Source organism: Aspergillus pseudonomiae (assembly GCF_009193645.1).
Source record: "Aspergillus pseudonomiae strain CBS 119388 unplaced genomic scaffold BDV37scaffold_73, whole genome shotgun sequence".
Classification (NCBI taxonomy): domain Eukaryota; kingdom Fungi; phylum Ascomycota; class Eurotiomycetes; order Eurotiales; family Aspergillaceae; genus Aspergillus; species Aspergillus pseudonomiae.
Genome location: NW_022476065.1, coordinates 115,233 through 130,125, shown reverse-complemented (window position 1 = coordinate 130,125; position 14,893 = coordinate 115,233). Strand labels below are relative to the sequence as shown.

At 49.6% G+C, this 14,893-nt stretch overlaps 7 protein-coding genes across 7 annotated transcripts; 4 read left to right on the top strand and 3 right to left on the bottom strand.

The window, feature by feature from the left end:
• Positions 1 to 471: 471 nt before the first annotated feature.
• Positions 472 to 1,531, top strand: BDV37DRAFT_274180 (uncharacterized protein; the record flags this gene model as incomplete). The annotated part of the gene is made up of 3 exons (XM_032085188.1): positions 472 to 849; positions 942 to 1,373; positions 1,442 to 1,531. 3 exons carry the CDS (start codon positions 472 to 474, stop codon positions 1,529 to 1,531), a joined length of 900 nt encoding a protein of 299 aa, XP_031938127.1.
• Positions 1,532 to 1,683: 152 nt separating this feature from the next.
• On the bottom strand, positions 1,684 to 3,123 carry BDV37DRAFT_286304 (uncharacterized protein; the record flags this gene model as incomplete). Its single annotated transcript, XM_032087894.1, has 7 exons — positions 1,684 to 1,773; positions 1,827 to 1,969; positions 2,025 to 2,330; positions 2,375 to 2,473; positions 2,632 to 2,767; positions 2,857 to 2,921; positions 2,970 to 3,123. The coding sequence occupies 7 exons, from the start codon at positions 3,121 to 3,123 to the stop codon at positions 1,684 to 1,686; spliced, it is 993 nt and encodes a 330-aa protein (XP_031938126.1).
• A 139-nt stretch (positions 3,124 to 3,262) lies between these two features.
• BDV37DRAFT_286303 (uncharacterized protein) lies at positions 3,263 to 5,103 on the top strand (the record flags this gene model as incomplete). Its single annotated transcript, XM_032087893.1, has 8 exons — positions 3,263 to 3,560; positions 3,610 to 3,657; positions 3,704 to 3,800; positions 3,866 to 4,060; positions 4,108 to 4,229; positions 4,301 to 4,710; positions 4,763 to 4,855; positions 4,903 to 5,103. 8 exons carry the CDS (start codon positions 3,263 to 3,265, stop codon positions 5,101 to 5,103), a joined length of 1,464 nt encoding a protein of 487 aa, XP_031938125.1.
• A 721-nt stretch (positions 5,104 to 5,824) lies between these two features.
• Positions 5,825 to 7,186, bottom strand: BDV37DRAFT_274179 (glycoside hydrolase family 43 protein; the record flags this gene model as incomplete). The annotated part of the gene is made up of 1 exon (XM_032085187.1): positions 5,825 to 7,186. The coding sequence occupies one exon, from the start codon at positions 7,184 to 7,186 to the stop codon at positions 5,825 to 5,827; it is 1,362 nt and encodes a 453-aa protein (XP_031938124.1).
• A 959-nt stretch (positions 7,187 to 8,145) lies between these two features.
• BDV37DRAFT_274178 (aldo/keto reductase) lies at positions 8,146 to 9,291 on the bottom strand (the record flags this gene model as incomplete). Its single annotated transcript, XM_032085186.1, has 1 exon — positions 8,146 to 9,291. One exon carries the CDS (start codon positions 9,289 to 9,291, stop codon positions 8,146 to 8,148), a length of 1,146 nt encoding a protein of 381 aa, XP_031938123.1.
• A 284-nt stretch (positions 9,292 to 9,575) lies between these two features.
• Positions 9,576 to 11,336, top strand: BDV37DRAFT_286300 (cytochrome P450; the record flags this gene model as incomplete). Its single annotated transcript, XM_032087892.1, has 5 exons — positions 9,576 to 9,780; positions 9,842 to 10,683; positions 10,743 to 10,853; positions 10,929 to 11,095; positions 11,165 to 11,336. 5 exons carry the CDS (start codon positions 9,576 to 9,578, stop codon positions 11,334 to 11,336), a joined length of 1,497 nt encoding a protein of 498 aa, XP_031938122.1.
• Positions 11,337 to 11,646: 310 nt separating this feature from the next.
• Positions 11,647 to 14,112, top strand: BDV37DRAFT_196655 (MDR family MFS transporter). The gene is made up of 6 exons (XM_032079787.1): positions 11,647 to 12,157; positions 12,231 to 12,324; positions 12,396 to 12,673; positions 12,740 to 13,076; positions 13,134 to 13,237; positions 13,316 to 14,112. The coding sequence occupies exons 1-6, from the start codon at positions 11,963 to 11,965 to the stop codon at positions 13,934 to 13,936; spliced, it is 1,629 nt and encodes a 542-aa protein (XP_031938121.1). The 5' UTR covers positions 11,647 to 11,962; the 3' UTR covers positions 13,937 to 14,112.
• Positions 14,113 to 14,893: the final 781 nt, after the last annotated feature.

Here is a 14,893-nt window from a genome sequence, read left to right as displayed (position 1 = left end):
TTTCGGTTTAGTCTCGGTCGTCTTTCTCAAGGTTGCCTGCACGTACGGATCTATCGTAGGTATCTGCAGCTCTTACGAATCCTCTAGAGAGTAGGCTGGCTAGTCTTGTGCCGACCACTCGAATTCCCGTGTGACTTTCGTGACACCTGTATCAAAAATGGTATTGGAAAGAATCTCAATATCGAAAGCCATAATTTCGATCATAGACTATGATTTGCGATCGTTCTCAATAAAAGCCTGAAGGATCACATCTTAGTACGAAGTTATAGAAAGTTTGTATTGCAAAATGCGAGTCATATTTAACCAGTAATATTGCTCAACGCTCAAACCTTCAGCTGTACGATCAGCGAAGAAAGACCCAATAAGGTCAATTACTCCACTCCAGACGACCAGACGGAATATATAAAACCCAATCTGCCTTGCATTTCAAGCCGTCACTGTCCAAGGCGCGTTTTCTTTCAACACCACAAAATGCCTTCGATCATCAACGGACAGAATATCGAAGATATCTTCGCCGAAGATCCGACCCTGCCCTCTCTCAATCTAGCATCTGTTGGCGGGGCAGAAATTAGCTTGCCCTGGGCTAACAGCCCCGACAATGAGCTAATTGCAACTTTGACAGGGGGATGTCATTCTTCGAGGCTCGAAAGCGACGATGCGATAGCCCCATTCAGAACAACAAACGCGTTCTCACAACGGACACTGGATGAGAGGGTATTTTTTTTTCGAAATGACTCAGGCGCACAGTGTACGTTCCATAAAGCTATCACATCAGACTCGAAGAGTTCGCATGAACATCTGAGTGTTTCGGGTATGGTTAGTGCTGGGTGCAGTTTTGCCAATGGTAGTGTCAGTGGAACGTACAATAAGGATGCTTTGAACAACGATGGTGCTATTTTGTCTCACTTTGGAATCACTCCGATCCTAGTGCGGGAGAACAGAACGTGAAGGCCTCTCTTCACGCAACAATTCGAACAGGAACCATTTATGTGGATGGGCCTCGCTTCTCGCTGGATGCATTGGCGGATACCCGACGGTCATGCCATGATCCTTCCTACTATTCGAAAATATATGGCGATTACTACGTGGATAATTTGAAGTTAGGGACCGGTGCAGGTGTGCCCCTCTCTTCTGCCACTAGTTCATTGGAGCAAATTGAAAGCCTCGATATCAATGCCAAACTGTATATTCTCTGGTGGGATATTGAGAAGAACTATCACACCGAAAGCAAATATTTCAAATATTGGTCTGAATTCCACATCACCGCATACGATACTCTGACGGGGTCGAATGCCTCCGACCAGTCGCTTGACAAGCCTCCCCAAGGGGTAGCCCAGGATTACCTCAAGCTTGCTGGTGATTTGGAATTTCGTGTAAGAGACGAGATGAAAAAATGTGGTTTAACAGGGGAGAAGTGGTGGATTTGGATATGTGCCGCAAGCTCTGTGCTTCGGGACTGGTGGCTGAGATTACTCTCATGCCATATAGTCAAGTTCGGGACTACATGGTAGCTATCAATAAGCCAGGTTGAATTGCATTTAAAGATATTGTATACATGCTGGGTCGACTGTCGGTTGTCATCTATTTCACTTTCACTCGCTTTCAGACCAGTCGACGGGCACACCAATCTATTGATATTAGCATTTCGTCCACGCACCAGGAAGGATATAAGCCTACTGGCAACTATTGTTTGAAAATCAATGGATATTGGCAAGGTAGCGGTGTGGGGGGCTCTGCAACAGCCTGCTCTGGCTTCGCGATGATTTTGTCGATCTGGAGATCGGTTATCTAGAGAAACGGTACCACTCGCTCTTAATCAATCTCACCTCTTTAATGATGTAGTTTGTAGATATCAATATCATCGTCCGGGCCTCTTCTAATGCCATCAGAGTCGGTTCATATGGTTTGGAAACAAATGAGGGTCCCTTTTTGGCGCCCCCTTGCGGTTTTGGTTGATATGTGGATACCCCTTTGTTGAATTAGTCCATCTTTGCATTATTTACAACAACTTCCCATCACTATACCTTCAAGTTTGCTTTTCGCTAGCTTCTTAACGCCAGCATCAACGTTCTGCTCGAGGATACGAATACGCCTGTACAGGCTCTTATAGTCCATGAATGCATCCTGTAGAATGGAGGTGTATACTTCGGCATTTTCGTAAGTCAGAGGAGACCCAGTCTTGTTATCACTACCAATTGTCGCCACATGGTAACTCCGGAGAGACGAATATTTGGTCAAAACAGCGTGAGTGCAGACGGGGGTTTTAGCAACTAGTGATGGGAATCGCAAAGCTGCCTTTCGTAGGTTCTCAATATTCCAGTCGCCCTCCGCTATTCTCCGTTAGTTGAGGTCGGAGGTCAATGGTTGTACTTACGATCCTTGAGATTTTGACCCTCTCTGGACCATGTAACGGAGATGGTTGTCTCATTTTGTTTGAATATGACTCGTCGCTCTTCTTTCACCTGGGCATTTCCTTGGATCGTCAGTCCTTTGTCCTCCTTCTCAGCTTTCTAGCCAAGTCTTTTCGGGTCGTCCTCATCGCTGCCGCTCTCTGTGTCATCATTATTATTCTCCTCCTCGTCGTTCTGACTGTTTTTTTTTTTTTTTTTTGATCGCTGCCTCCGCCATCACCCCCGCCGATATCCTCATCATCGCCATCAGGTTTAACCTTTTGGCCCTCCTCGTCCACTTTCGAAGAGCTCTTGGCCTGTGATCCCGACTTTCCCTGAGCTTTGGTAGAACCCTTCTTTGAGCTGTCTTTGACCGTCTTGCTCCCAAAGGTCAGAGTAGTCAAAGCAACGGCTGCACTGTACCAGGTTTAGCTGATATTCCTACGATGGTATTCAATGAACGTACTCTGCTTTGATTATTTCTAACCTTGATAGATACGAGGGCATGGAACTCCCCACCTTCCTGGAAACCTACCTTCTGTTAGGAGCATTGATTTCAACTGGAATCACCACGCTTACCAGATATGAACGAGTCACCGTAAATCCGAGTAAACTTGACTGCATCCGTCGTGTCAAGCTTCGGAATTGGGTCGAACTTTGTGAGAGAGTTGTCTGTCACTGTTTGGTTGATCACTTTGACGCTGACGAGAAAATTGATGTCGGCATCCTTCATCTTATTCGAATTGATGAACGCGCCTCTGCCCGTTCTATCGATCAAGCCGTTATATTTAATCGTGAGGACTCTGCTCACCTTGCTTCGTCAGCAATTGAATTGAAACTACTCAATATTCCGGTTCAGTAGCATACATCCAATGCATCGGCAATGTCAGACGTCTTGTCAACCAGGCTCGTCTTCCAAACAACAGATTGAGATGTGCCGTCTTCGGGTTCAGTGGCCGATGGAGATGCAGGCTAACGCAAGCCGGTTGAACTCCTACACCCAGCAACTATGTGTGAACGATGCTGTAGTTAGAGACAACAAGACTTCGGCGACTGAAAAGGAGCTATCGCCCAAATTGCCGAAGGGATCGAAGATCAGCCAGCAGGTCACTTTCACCTCCAAGTTTGTAGAACACGCGAGCGAAGTTAGGGAGGCGATGAATATTAGCAGTTCGTTCTCTCGTAATCCATTGGGTGGACTCATACTGATCTTTTCTAGGCGCCCTTAAAATCAAGTATGGCGGATTCGGCGTTAAGGGGTCCGGATGTAAGGCAATTCCCCCCAAAGCTATGGCCACTGCTAACTAGTCTAGCCTATATCGGTGCCTCAAAGGTCAAGGAAAGTGATCTTAACTTCTTTGTCCAAGTCAAGGTGGTCAATCAGCAGCTGGTCACAGATGACGTTACCAAGTTCAATATTATTCCCAACGTCTCCGTCACCGATCAAAAGAAGTTCACTGAGATTACGGGGATAGCTTCATTTCGGGTTTCTTGGAAGGAGGAGAATTTAGCGCATTATTATGGGTCAAACTAGCCGATAAAGACAAGAAAACAGAAATAAAGGGTGAACTATCGTTGAGTCTTGAAAAGGCGGGATTTGGTATCTCGGGAGAGGCCAAAGGAGAATACGATAAAGCAGAGTTGATCAAGGACTCAGAAACATCTATCACGTCTGTATACCACTCATCGTTATATGCAAATCCACTGACAAAACTAGAGTTTCATGGTCTGGAGGTGGTGAGATCCGAGATGACAAAGCAGCGGGCTGGGCAATCGACAGCATGGCGATAGCAGCCTTTGCATTCCCAGACAATGTCCGCACCTCTCCTCCGAGAACCAGTAAGGTTGGCTGTGGTGGGCTTTCAGAGTTATTGCTAAATCTCCCAGTGCTATTTTGACCAAATACTCAGCGTTACGCTCTTACCAGCTCCTGTCTAACAAGGGGAGTGCATTGGACTACGAAAACGCAGGCGTTTACACAAACTCCATGCCGGAAAGCTACCTCAAGTATAAGAGTGTTTGGAGAACGATCCAATCAAGTAAGCAAAGCATACATTGTGAAGCCTGTTCATCGAGCTACCCACAAGCAGTGAGTGAGGATCTCGCTAAAGAATCCAAATCGTTACAGAAACGATCGAATGCAGCATCTATCTCTGCATTTATTAAGGCGACGGTAGAAGAGGTTAAGGGCCTGACGAAGGACAACAATGAAAAGAAGCTGATGGATGCACTACCACAAACGGCGTATGATGCAACTATAACTAGTCTTGAGAGAGCCTGTCGCCGCAGCCGTTTGCAAATGATTCGCATCGTCCAAGAGGTAGAGATCATGCCTCAACCTGACCTGCTTATCGATTGACTTCTATGAATAGGTCGACGCCGTCTCAAACGGTCCATCAGTAGCTATTGACCCAGACCGAGTAGGGCGGTTTCTCAGTCCGGTTTTGTTTCAACAGCTACTTCCAGTACGTGCTCTTATGTGTATTCCTAACACGCTCATCTAACTACATAGACGGTCAAACCTGTGGTTACAGAGGAAGATTTCGAAAAGTGGAAATATAAACACAAGGAGCTGCAAAAAAGGGTCAACAATCTCGAAGAAAGCACTAAAGGGCTCAAAGAGACAACTGAGGGTCACAGCAAGAGCATTGATCTAAGTACATGCCTAACACAACAGTCACACTCTTCTCCTGACATGATCTATATGTTTTGAAGCTGAAGATGAATTTTATAAGTCATAATGAGGTGGATGATTAACGAGGGTATGAAGCAATATGAAGGGTCAAATTATATATCTCTGCGTTGCTTGGTTGATTATCTGCGTGTGGAACCCGTTCAGTATATATTTTTAGTGTGTTCCAGGTCAATCCGACCAACTCTACTCACCTTATTAGAAGTGGTCCTTGATCCGCTGGCCTGCCCCTAATAGAGTAAAGACGAGAAGAGTGCTTCATCACTACACCCTCCATCACCTCCAGGCACGCCTTGCTGGTCCCAAATGCAAGCGGCCACCCCCATGCCCATAGCAATGAATGATTCGACTGTCTGGTCCACACCGAGTCCTTCTTCCTTCGCGCTCGATCTGAATCTGTGAGTTTCGATAAGGCCGCAGTCATTGCGCGAATGGATATTGAGGATCTAGTCGCACACTCATCAGAACCGGTGGATATGTGTCAAATTCTGGTCAACAGTATATAGATACTGTACACCCTGATTTAGCTATCAGGTCTAGGATGACAGGCCAGAAATATCAGTCTACTACCAAGTAGATTGATTGTGGATAGACTATCTACATGGTTATCCCGATAGAAAACGGAACCGATTGCCCTTTACCCCTCATGGTCTGCATATCCCCAAGTGGTAAGAGACTTGCGATGCCGCAACTGTTCTGCTATGGTGGCTGAAAGAATCAAGCCAATGTCAGCAAATGGACATCAGCTAAACTGCCACCAATCGAAATTGAATAAATATTCAGTACTATCGCCAGTGAAAACAAAGAACAGGTCGTGAGTGGATGTAGCATCGCTAATCGAGCAATTCACAGTCTCCCACGCCTGCCACCCTCCTGTGATGGGAACAGAACAGGCCCCGATGGCCGTGCCATCCTTGCTGTCCAAGCGCAGATCGATATGTCCACCATTGCCTGCCGATGCTACTCCAGCAGCAAAGCTGGAGGCCCCGTCACCAAATGCAACGCCTTTGACTTTGATATAATCGCCATTGTTGATATATGCGACATGGATGCCACCGTCATTGGAACTTTCCACATCGATGCCATCGGACCAAGCAATTGTCTCCGCTTCCTGGCGGGAATATGGGTCCAAATTCCCAACCTGTGCCGGGCCATCTTCAGTCATGTTGATTTCAGGTATCGTACCGTCTGAATTGTAGGTGAATTCCTCGACAGCCACGGATCTGGTATAGCCGGAGCCACTGGGAAGGGCCCCATTGTGATAGAAGAAATATGATCTGTCAGCAAAATCGACAATTCCAGGGTGATTTGTGAAACTAGCACCCTGTGTCGGCATGATGACCCCTTGATATGTCCAGGGTCCAGTGATGCTAGTACCAGTCGAGTATCGAATATTCTCGGGACAGCAGTTGCCAGCAAAGATCATATAGTAAATGTCGTCGCGCTTATAAGTCCAGGGCGCCTCGTCAAATGAAGTCTCCTCGCCGGAACCCTCATTTGGACTGCCGAATCCGTCAACCGTGAGGTCGACTGGAGTGACACTTCCGCTATAGGAGATCATATCCTCGTTCAACTTGACATACCACAGACCAGGGTTTCCCCAGTACATATAGGCCTGACCATCATCGTCAATATATACTGTAGGGTCGATCGCTCCATTTTCGACCAGAGGATGTCCCAATGCATCGGTGTACGGGCCAGTGATATTATCACTGACGCCAACCCCGATGGCTTTGGTGGCAGTTGCACGATGGCGAACCGGTGCATAAAAGTAAAACTTGTCATTCCGAGCAATTACTTGTCCGGCCCATGCGTCTGCATCTGCCCAGGCAAATGTGTTTAGGCTCATCGGCGAGCCATGGTGCTGCCAATTAACCATATCTGCTGATGAGAACAGACGCCAATTCAGCATAGTATACCACGTTGAGTTATCCTCATCATGTCCGGTAAAAACAAAGACACGGCCATCGTGAACAATCGGTGCCGGATCTGTTGTATAGATGTTCTGGACGATTGGATTGTCCGCTCTAGCAAACCCCGCGCAGGTAAAGGGTCCTCCAAGAAGCAGCAGGAAAGAACTCGCAAAAACACTGCCAGGTGACATTAGAATGTTTCCCCTACGCCCTGACATGGTGATGTATCCAAAGGGATGCAGGTGAGATGGCTATAAAACGTTGAAGTCAAATGTGCTCCGTGAAAGCTGAGTATAGCATCAAATGACTGTTTCCATTCGAGATAAGACCTGCAAGCTGTTGTCCTAACCAACATTTCAATCCCCTCCTTATACTCCACAGTCACCATTTATCCTTATTAGGCTAAAGATCCAGGCCATGAAGGTGACAATGTTGATTACCCCTATGCAGCAGGAGTAGTAGTCATTAACGTCCGGCGGGTAGATCCGGCAGTACCGAACCCCCTATACAGAACACTTCCCACGAACACCTATATGGATTGAGTAGAATCAGTAGTAAATTTTGAAGATCACACAAGGCAAAACACTCAGCATTCCGAGACCCTTAACTCGTGGGTACAGCGGATGTATTAAATGGAACAATAAAACAATAACCGGAGAACTCCACATTCTTGGCACTCCGCGGGTTCAAAACAGCCTAAATAGTCTGCACAGCTCCATCTCGAGTGGTGCCAAACTAGTTGAGTGGCTAAACCAGGCAGAGCAGGATTAAGGCATTGCCCATGACCAATCGAGCCTCCAAGGAACAGATACCCTGATACTCACTCACTGATAAGGCCTAGGTGCGGAATACAGAAAGAACCAACTCGTGTTACGTCGAGGTGGACATTAACGATGGTAATACATGAAACAGAATCCCTTTGGCAGAGGTGACTAGTTTAATTGACCTATTCGTGCTACATTGGACATGATAGGCCTTGTCTCTTGGAATCCCTCTCTCTCTTATGACAAAGACACCGATGATCTCAACGACTGCCAACTCATACCGGGATATCAATCGTGTTGTTAGTGACAGGGCAAGCAATTCATATTGTTCAGGAAAACACCGATTCTTCATTTAAACATCTCCTGGATCGTGGTATTGCAACAGGTTATGGTTGAGGACGAATGGGCTTCGCTCCCTCAACCCAGTCAAAAGTGCCCAGCATCTTGGTCCAACAAACATCACCAGGAGCATACCCACCCTTCGGCGTCCCCCGAGCAAACATCGAACCACTGAGAAAGGTATGCGGAAATCCAGGATCGAATTCATATGCATTCTCGATTGCGCTCACCTCTGCATCTGTCAGTGAAATGTGAATGGCGGGCTCCACGCCCATGAGATGCTCGACCTTGCGGACTCCAACAATGGGGAACACATATGGGGCTTTCCGCACCACATACGCCAGCGCCACTTGCAACAGCGGCACACCCTTAGAGGCGGCAACTATCTCCAACACCCTGGAGACATTGCGATCGTGTTCTGACAGTGGGACCATATTTCGTCCCCCGGCATTGTTCGTCTGGTCACGCTCCCGGAATTCTTCCTCAGTCCGGAATCGACCTTGGTTCAGAACTCCATAAGGGCAAAGGCCCATTCCCTCATCGCGACACATGGGGAGAATATCCCGTTCAAAATCACGATTCGCCGCGTTCCACAACCCCTGGTAGACAACAAACTGTCGTAATCCGTGGTCCCGGGCGTATTGGTTTGCCTTGGACACCACCCAAGCAGGGGTATCACTAATCCCGAGATAGTGGACTTTCCCCGATGCGACCAGGTCGTTCAGGGCGTGCATCAATTCTGGGATCGAAACCGTGTAGTCCCACAAATGCACGTAGAGGAGATCAATATAGCTCGTCTGAAGCTTTTGTAGAGACGCGTCCACCGAAAGACGCATTGACTTCGTCCCCGTTCCTCCGTAGTTCACCTGAATGCGGTCTTTTTCGTGGCCCCGATAACCTGCCGCATATTTGGTGGCTAGGACAATGTCATCACGGTTCTTGCGGGACGCCAACCATTCGCCTAGCCACATCTCTGATTCCCCAGCCCGATATCCATTCGCCGTGTCGATGAAATTGCCGCCTTGGTGGTAGAAGTGATCTAGGATAGCAAAGGCCGTCTCCTTGCTGCATTCGCCAAACATCTCTCCGTCTGACACACCAAAGGTCATAGCCCCGAGGCAGAGCGGAGAGACGCGAATTGACGCGGTTGGGGAGAGCTGTCGGTAGCGACTGAGGGGAGCTGAGGTGGACATTGTGTGGATTCGTGGATGGCTTTGGGGTGGCTTTGGGGATCAGATCGATGTACCTTTTGCTTCGCTGCCAATCTGTACTTGATCAAAGTCAGTGACCCTCTAGCACCTTCGGCCACCGAAGGGTCGGGATCGCTCCAGGAAAGTGACAAGGGCTGGTCAGTTTCAATAACCCCACCCCAAACATGGGGTACGCGGAGTGCAATGGTACAGGGCCCTTATAAGGAGGAGTGGATACATGTGTCCGGCACGAATCAAACGGTCTTTTTTGACCAACATTACATATCATGGTATCCAACACCGTCTCCACCGCGCTCATCGGCTTGTTAGTGGCCTTGATTCTGCGAAGCGTTTACCGTGTCTTTTTTCACCCTCTCAGAAAGATTCCGGGGCCGAAAATAGCCGCTATCACGCACTTGTATCAACATTACTATGATGCTGTGCAGGGCGGGAAGTACATCTGGAAGCTGGACGAGTTGCATCGCAAGTACGGTGAGTTGGCCCTTGGCGCTCACCGACTCTTACAGCTAACTAGCCACCTCTTTCCCGCTAGGACCCGTTATTCGATTCAATCCCAACGAAGTGCATATCCAAGACTCGCACTATTACCATCGGATTTATGCTGGCGGGGCTAAAAAGCAGGACAAAGATCCCGGATTCCCAGCAGTCTCTCTTTTCCCAGAGGTTACGGTCACCACCATCAAGCACCATCACCATCGGCTGCGACGACGAATCATCAAGTCCTTCTTTTCGAAGCAATACGTCATGGGCCTTGAGCATGTCATTCAAAGTAAAGTGAACCTCCTGGCCTCCCGACTCACGGAGGCATATCGCCACGACACCGTCTTAGATCTCAAATATGTGTTTGCAGCGTTGACCTCCGACCTCACGACGCATTATGTGTACGGAACAAACTTGAACCATCTCACGGAGCCGGACTTCAAAAACGACTTTCTTGCGGGCATGGACAGCGTGGGTCGCTGGATCCCCGTATTGCTCGTCTTCGGGTGTCTGTTGAAGCTGGCCCGGTATCTTCCCGCCTGTCTGGTCCCCGCTGGCGAATTCCTCCACCTGTGGACTTTGTCTGAACGGCGGGTAGGCGAGATCCTGGACTCTAAGAACAACGGCACGATGGGAGATCGGAAGACGCTGCTTCAGGCGATGGCCACCGCCGACGTACCGGAGGAGGAGAAAACGGCCACGCGACTGCAGATGGAGACACTGAACATCATTGCCGGGGGCACGGAGACAACGGCCCGGGCCCTGGCGGTGGGGGTGTTCCACTTGGCAAATAAGCCGTCCCTGCTGCTCCAACTGCGCGACGAGCTTCGGACTGTGATGCCGTTTCCTGACAGCACGGCTTCCTGGACACAATTGGAACAGTTGCCATTCTTGGTTTGTTCTCGTTGGTCCCCCCCTTATCCGACGCACATCCTGACACCTGTGGTTCATAGGCCGGCGTTGTCAATGAAAGCCTTCGGATGTCCTTTGGCTTCATCATTCGGTCTGCACGCGTTTACCCCAACGATCCTCTGGTATACAAAGACCTTGTTATCCCCCCCGGCGTCAGTCTGTCCCCTCTCTTTGCATCCCCAGAGAATTCAAGCACAACACTGGCTGACTTCTCTATTCGTCCTTAGACTCCGATCAGTCAAAGTGCCTATTTCGTATGCATGGACCCCTCGATCTTCCCGCATCCCGAAGATTTCAACCCGGATCGCTGGGTGCAGGCCGCCCGCGAGGGGCACAACTTGCATCAGTATATGATTGTCTTTAGCAAAGGCAGTCGACATTGCCTCGGCATCAAGTAAGTCGCTCCTGTGGGTGGGGATGGTTCATGAAGAGGGTCTTCTAATATTGGGACATGACTGGTTAGTTTCGCTCTAGCAGAAATCTATCTAGCCATCGCCACCGTCGCGAGACGCTTCGACCTGGTCCCCTACCAGACAACAATCGAGCAGTTGCAGATGAAGCGCGATCTCGGCTTCGCTGCACCGGAAAAGGGACCCTTCACTGTCCGGGCCAAGGTGACTGGATTGGCGGATTAAGCGGGAGGGCACAGACAAGCAGATGCGGATCGAGTGACCCAGAGGTACCCAGAGGTACCCAGAGCACCGCAGAAATGTCACCCTAATTAGACACGGTAGTTCGAAGAATGTAGATGCCCTGCGATTATCTTCTCAGCCGATCTCCCGGGGACGGTTGTAGATCTGCCGTTGCCGTGTGCGTATGTTATTCGCCAGTGTAGTCATCGTTCTGGAATGCGGGGCGTGTGGCATGCAATCCATCTGCCAACTCCATTCCCAGCGAGATCTGCAGGAAGTCGGGCGCCAGACCAGAATCGTGGCAGGATGTCAACAATGAGACAAAGAGGTCGAATGGGACCATAGCCTCACGTGGCCTTGCTGCAGGGATGTGGTCGATTGGCGCCCGAAAAGCAAGGAATGCAACCAAGAACAATCCACACAAACACTCTGGTTTGTTTGCTTTGTTCTTTCTTCTCTCTTCCTTTCTTTCTGTCTTTCTGTCTTTCTGTCTCCTTTCCATCTTCCTCCTCATCATCGTTGTGTTGTTATTTTCTCCTGTGCCTCCCGTATGTCCTTGACCCCCTGTCTCAAAACAACAACGCCAGGCTCTTCTCTCCACCCGGCACCGTTGTCCAGCCGGTCCGAGTATGCACGGCAATAAGGAGACAGCGCTCGACCCCGAGCGCATCCCCACGGGTGATGGGGAGGCACGGACATCTAACGACCGTGACATCCTAATCGACGAGTCTCCCGAGGCGAGTAGTCACATCTCCGGCATGAAGCTGTATCTCATTGTGCTAAGTCTATTGCTCGCCGTGTTCTGCGTGGCTCTTGATAATACCGTTCGTTCCCCGCGCGCTCTTCTTCGTCTGCCCTGGCATGGCCGCTATTGAGCTGATGACCATTGTGGTGCAGATCCTATCCGTTGCCATCCCTCGAATCACGGATGAATTCCACCGGTTGAATGATATTGGATGGTATGCGTCCGCCTATCTACTGACTACGTGTGGTAAGTCCGCGCGAGACGACTCTTTTGCCCAACCTCGAATTGCCCTTCCGCTGACACCCCGGGGAGGACAGCCTTCCAATTGCTATATGGCAAGTTGTATGCCCTCTTCAGCACCAAATGGGTCTTTCTTGTCGCCCTGTTTATATTCGAGGTGGGCTCTCTGATCTGCGGGGTCGCACCGTCGTCCGTGGTGCTCATCGTTGGCCGTGCTATCGCGGGAGTGGGGAGCTCGGGGATCTTCACAGGTGCTCTGGTCACCATCGCGCATATTGTACCCTTGGCCAAGCGACCGGTTTATATGGGGATCTTGGGAGGGATGTACGGGATTGCGTCGGTGGCAGGCCCGCTGGTAAGTCACCGTTGATGCATCCGGCAACAGTGACGGGCACCATTAACCGATCCTTGTGAATTGCAGTTGGGGGGCGCCTTCACTAATGAAGTGACCTGGCGATGGTGCTTCTACATCAATCTTCCAATCGGAGGGGTTACCGCTGTGGTTATCTTGTTTCTGCTTCGGATCCCCAAATCGGCGGACTTACGCACGCATGGTGCCTGGGAGATGGTGAAAGGCTTAGATCCGTTAGGCACGATCGTCTTCACCCCTGCCATAATCTGCGTTCTCCTTGCGCTCCAGTGGGGTGGGGTAGACTACGCTTGGTCGAATGGACGCATTATCGCGCTGTTTGTTCTCTTCGGTGTGCTCCTAATTACGTTTATCATCATTCAGGTCCTTATGAAGGATAACGCCACCGGTATGTCATCCTTCCTTGGTTTCCCTCCGTCCTATAAGCCTCGCTCACCACCGCCAGTGCCGATCAAAGTAGCCTCCCAGCGATCCGTAGCGTGCGCCTCCGTTTTCGTCTTCTTCATCGGCGCCTCCATGTTTGTTATGATCTACTATGTGCCGATCTGGGTAACCTGCCTCTCCTTAGTCCATTCCCCGTGCCATGTGCCCCACCGCGCGACGATGGTGCTAATGCATGTCCAATAGTTCCAAGCCATTCGCAACCAATCACCCGTGCAGGCCGGCATTGATTCCATTGCCTTGATTCTGGCCAATACCACCGGCGCCATCATCTCTGGCGCTGTGACAAACAAGACAGGCCACTACGCCCCCTGGTTCATCGTCAGTAGTGTGATCATGTCGATTGGTGCCGGCTGCCTTACCCTCTTCACCGTGGATATTGCCCAATCCAAATGGATCGGCTTTCTCTTCCTCTACGGCATAGGGGTCGGCTTCGGCTTCCAGCAGGGGGCCGTGGCCGTTCAGGCCGTCCTTCCCATGGCTCAAGTCCCCATCGGAACCGCACTAATCTGGTTTGTGCAGATGTTGGGCGGTGCCCTCTTTACCTCGGTAGCGCAAAACATCTTCAGCACCCACCTAGCGGACAACCTCGCGAACTTGCAACTGCCAGGTCTCGACCCAGAGGCAGTCGCGGGTGCCGGTGCCACCGGGTTTCGCCATCTGGTCCAGCCCGAGTACATGGACCAGGTGCTGGTGGCCTATAACGCCGCACTGGTGGACGTCTTTCAAGTGGCCCTTATCTGCAGCTGTCTCAGCATTTTCGGCGCCGTAGGGATCGAATGGAGAAATGTCAAGCAGAAGAGGTAACGTTCGATAGCACCTGGCTAACTTTATGACCCGTATCTAGGGTTCCGCTTTTAGGGTTTCTTTCTCCTTCTTCTTTCTCTTCTTCTTCTTTCTTTCGTTATGGTTCCCGCATTATTCAACATTTGTGCACATAAGTTCACGTTCCAGATCATCGGAAACCCGTTCTCATCTCCCTTCCTGTAAGGGAGCGCGAGGACCCCGAACCGGCCAGGAAAAGGAACGATGTTTATTTCTTTTTAATTCTTGTCAAACGGCTTCGGCGTTACCTCGTTCAACCGCGGGTCCCTTCTTTTTAATCTCCACAATTGTCTAATAAACGTCATCTACCAGCGTATGTTGTACTCGCACTTTGGGTCATGACTCTATGGGACGCTCATGTAATATATTCGTAGCGCTACTTACAACGATACATATGGGAGGATATGCCTCCATTGGCATGTTCGGACTACTAGTAATCCCTCAATCGTTTCAATTTAATCAACTTCGGCTTATTTCATTGGGCGCAGAGCCCCTACTAAGATGCTCGATAAAATCTCGTATCGCGATGTGTTATCTTGCGATCGAACTATCGACGCCGGCACTACATGCCTTCATACAAACAGAGCAAGGCATTTCAAACATAAATACAGCACAACATTACTATGAAAATACAGACCTTCCGATTCAGAACTTACTACAAATTCTAATTTGGACACGAGAACTGGTGGATCATGCAGCCAGGCAGATTAGGTTGAACGATAGTCAGTCCCTCACATTGGCGGTGCAAAAGCCCACTTCTACAGCAAACGGTTGTTCATGGGCATATCCGCATAACAACAGCACCTCAGCCATGCGTTTTCTATGAGTACTTTCGTGAAACCTCCCCTCAACCTCTGTACACATTGAATGCCTGCGCTTTGGTTTCCCATTACTTTCCTTGTCGTTTCCGATCTAATCTTCTCTGGAACCAGCATTGTC